The sequence below is a fragment of the Emiliania huxleyi genome, assembly GCF_000372725.1.
Source record: "Emiliania huxleyi CCMP1516 chromosome Unknown EMIHUscaffold_1591, whole genome shotgun sequence".
NCBI classification, from domain to species: Eukaryota; Haptophyta; order Isochrysidales; family Noelaerhabdaceae; genus Emiliania; species Emiliania huxleyi.
Window position 1 is genome coordinate 3135 of NW_005200991.1, and position 2406 is coordinate 5540.

The window sequence follows — 2406 nt, forward strand, 5'->3', positions numbered from 1 at the left end:
ACCGTTTGCTGGATGCAGTCGGAGCTGCCGCCCGGCTTCGCAGAGGAGATGGAGGCGCTCGGGCTCGCACGCTCCTACGAGGAGAGCGGCTGGTGCGCTCGCCGAGCTTTAGGCTTTACCGCGCTCGCACAAGCCCACACGCAGCCGCCTGTCCTGTTGTTGCGTCGTGTGAGGAGCGGGGTCGCGGCTCGGGCGCGTGCAGGTGCTTCGTGGAGGCGGCCACCTCGGCGGGGGTCAAGGTGGGGACGCGGCGGCTCGACCTCGGCAAGCGGACCGACCTGGCCATGATAAATTTCTACGGCTATCCGGATACACCTCCCCAGTACCATCTGGAAGGTGTGTGCGCGGCGCGGCGGCAGCCGCCGCTGCTGCCCGACGAGGTGCGGCGGCTGCTCGAGAAGGAGAAGAAGTTCACCACCGGCAAGGAAGACGTGGAGGTCGTGGACAAGCTGTACCGCGGCTTCTTCGACGGCGTTGCAGGCGCGGCGACCTCGCTCAACTTCAGCAACCTCGGTTGGGGCCCCGCAGAGGCGCAGGCGCTGGTTGGCGTGCTGCCTTGCTTTGCTGCGTTGCAGAGCCTCGATCTGACGGGCAACGAGCTGGGTGCAGAAGGAGGAGCGCACCTGGCGGGCTACCTGCGTGTCAGCGCCTCCCTGACGTCCATGGACATCTCGAACAACAGGCTGTGCGGCGTCTGGGACGAGTACGAGCGTGGCTCCTATGTTCCCAAAGGCACTTACGACGCGACAGGGATCAATGCCATCGCTGATGCGCTGCGCGTCAATGCCTCATTGACGAGCGTATCTCTGTCGAACAACGGCATCGGCGCAGAGGGTGGCGTGGCAATCGCAGAGGCCCTCAAGGCCAACGCCTCGATGACGGCGATCGATGTGTCGCACAACAAGATCGATCAGCCGTCGGCGCGCCTCATCCTGGAGGCGATGAAGGGTAAGAGCATGCAGTCCATCACCATGGCCGGCTGCAGCCTCGGTGTGGAGGAGGCCAAGATCCTCGCCGAGTACACTCGCGTCATGGCCTCGCTGACCGCGACAAATGTGCTGCACAACAAGTTCGACGCGGATGCTGTCTCCATGCTCCTCAAGGTCATGCAGGAGCATACCAACCTGTCCACTCTGTGCGGCTTCAAGGGAGACGAGACTAGCATCGACTTCTGTAACGAGGGCCTCCTCCCAGTGGATGCGATGCTGATTGCGCCTGAGATCCGCGTCATGGCCTCGCTGACCTCCGCAGATTTCAGCCAAAACCAGCTGGGACCCGAGGGCGTTAAAGCACTCGCGCCAGCGCTGGCTGCCAGCGCCTCGCTGACGAGCGTGTCGCTCGCTGACAACCGGCTGTGCGGCGTGGACGGGGATGGAAACGGCACCTACGATGCGACCGGCATCAAAGCCATCGCTGATGCCCTGCGCGTCAACGCCTCGCTGACGAGCTTGAGGTATGTTGCCATCCAAGCCACACATGCGTAGAACGTGTAGCAGTCTGACTTGCAGCTGGTTTCGTGCCTTGCAGCCTTCGCGAAAACAACATCAAGGGCACGGGCGAGGCGCTTTGGGAGGCCCTCAAGAACAACTCGTGTATCAAGACGCTCGATCTGTGCCTTTGCAGTCTCGGGCCAGAGGACGGGACGGGCCTGGCTGGCGGCATTGCCGTCAGCGCCTCCCTGACGGAGGTGCCGCCGCCTGCACCTGTCTGCGTGTCAAGTTGCGCTGGTCTCAGCTGTGTGCGCCGTGCGCAGGTTTACATCTGCGGCAACAACATCAGGAACGGTGGGGCAGAAGCAATTGCTAATGCTCTCAAAGCCAACGACTCGTGCGTGCTCAAGAAACTGGCGGTAGACCTTGGTCTTGAGGACCATGAGGGCCTCAAATCAGCCTGCCAGCTCCGAGGAGTGGAGCTCGAAGGAGTGGAGTAAAGCATACAAGTCGGGCGAGAACTGATGGGTATGTTTTCACGTTTTTACAAACTGCTCTGCGTTACAGTTAAATCTTAGACCTCAAATATGTAAAGCCGTACGTATTTAATTGCTACAGAACATGTACTCTCTCACCTTCTCTGTATTAAGGCAGGGAGGGGTGCGCCCACATTACAGTGTCGATCGACCCGGGAGGATATATAGTCGCGATGGGCAATTGGGCAGGCTGCTTCGCCGCTCTACTCAATGACAATGTCCAGCAGGCTAGATGGCACCGCCACCTTATGGTCGGCCATGCGCCTCCACACGGCTCGCAAGGCGGTCTCGTTGCAGGCCAGCCGCTCGTATTTGCACGAGCCGCGGCAGCTCGGCTCGCTGCATGCCTTGCCGACTCCCGCCTGCCTCGCGGCGAGGGCCTTTCGGTCCGCGACTAGCGCGTGCACCGTCGCCTGCCGCTCGCGGAAGTCCCAGCGCGA

General features: G+C 61.8%; 1 protein-coding gene across 1 annotated transcript in view; it reads left to right on the top strand.

The window, feature by feature from the left end:
• EMIHUDRAFT_460638 (hypothetical protein) overlaps positions 1–1992 on the top strand; it is a gene marked incomplete at its 5' end in the record, with an annotated part of 2825 nt that extends 833 nt beyond the window's left edge. Inside the window, 4 exons of the mRNA XM_005785669.1 lie at positions 19–92; positions 203–1453; positions 1528–1687; positions 1754–1992. Coding sequence (XP_005785726.1) covers positions 19–92; positions 203–1453; positions 1528–1687; positions 1754–1930 — 1662 coding nt within the window. The 3' untranslated portion in view covers positions 1931–1992. The remainder of the gene's footprint in view (positions 1–18; positions 93–202; positions 1454–1527; positions 1688–1753) is intronic.
• Between the last annotated feature and the right edge of the window lie 414 nt (positions 1993–2406).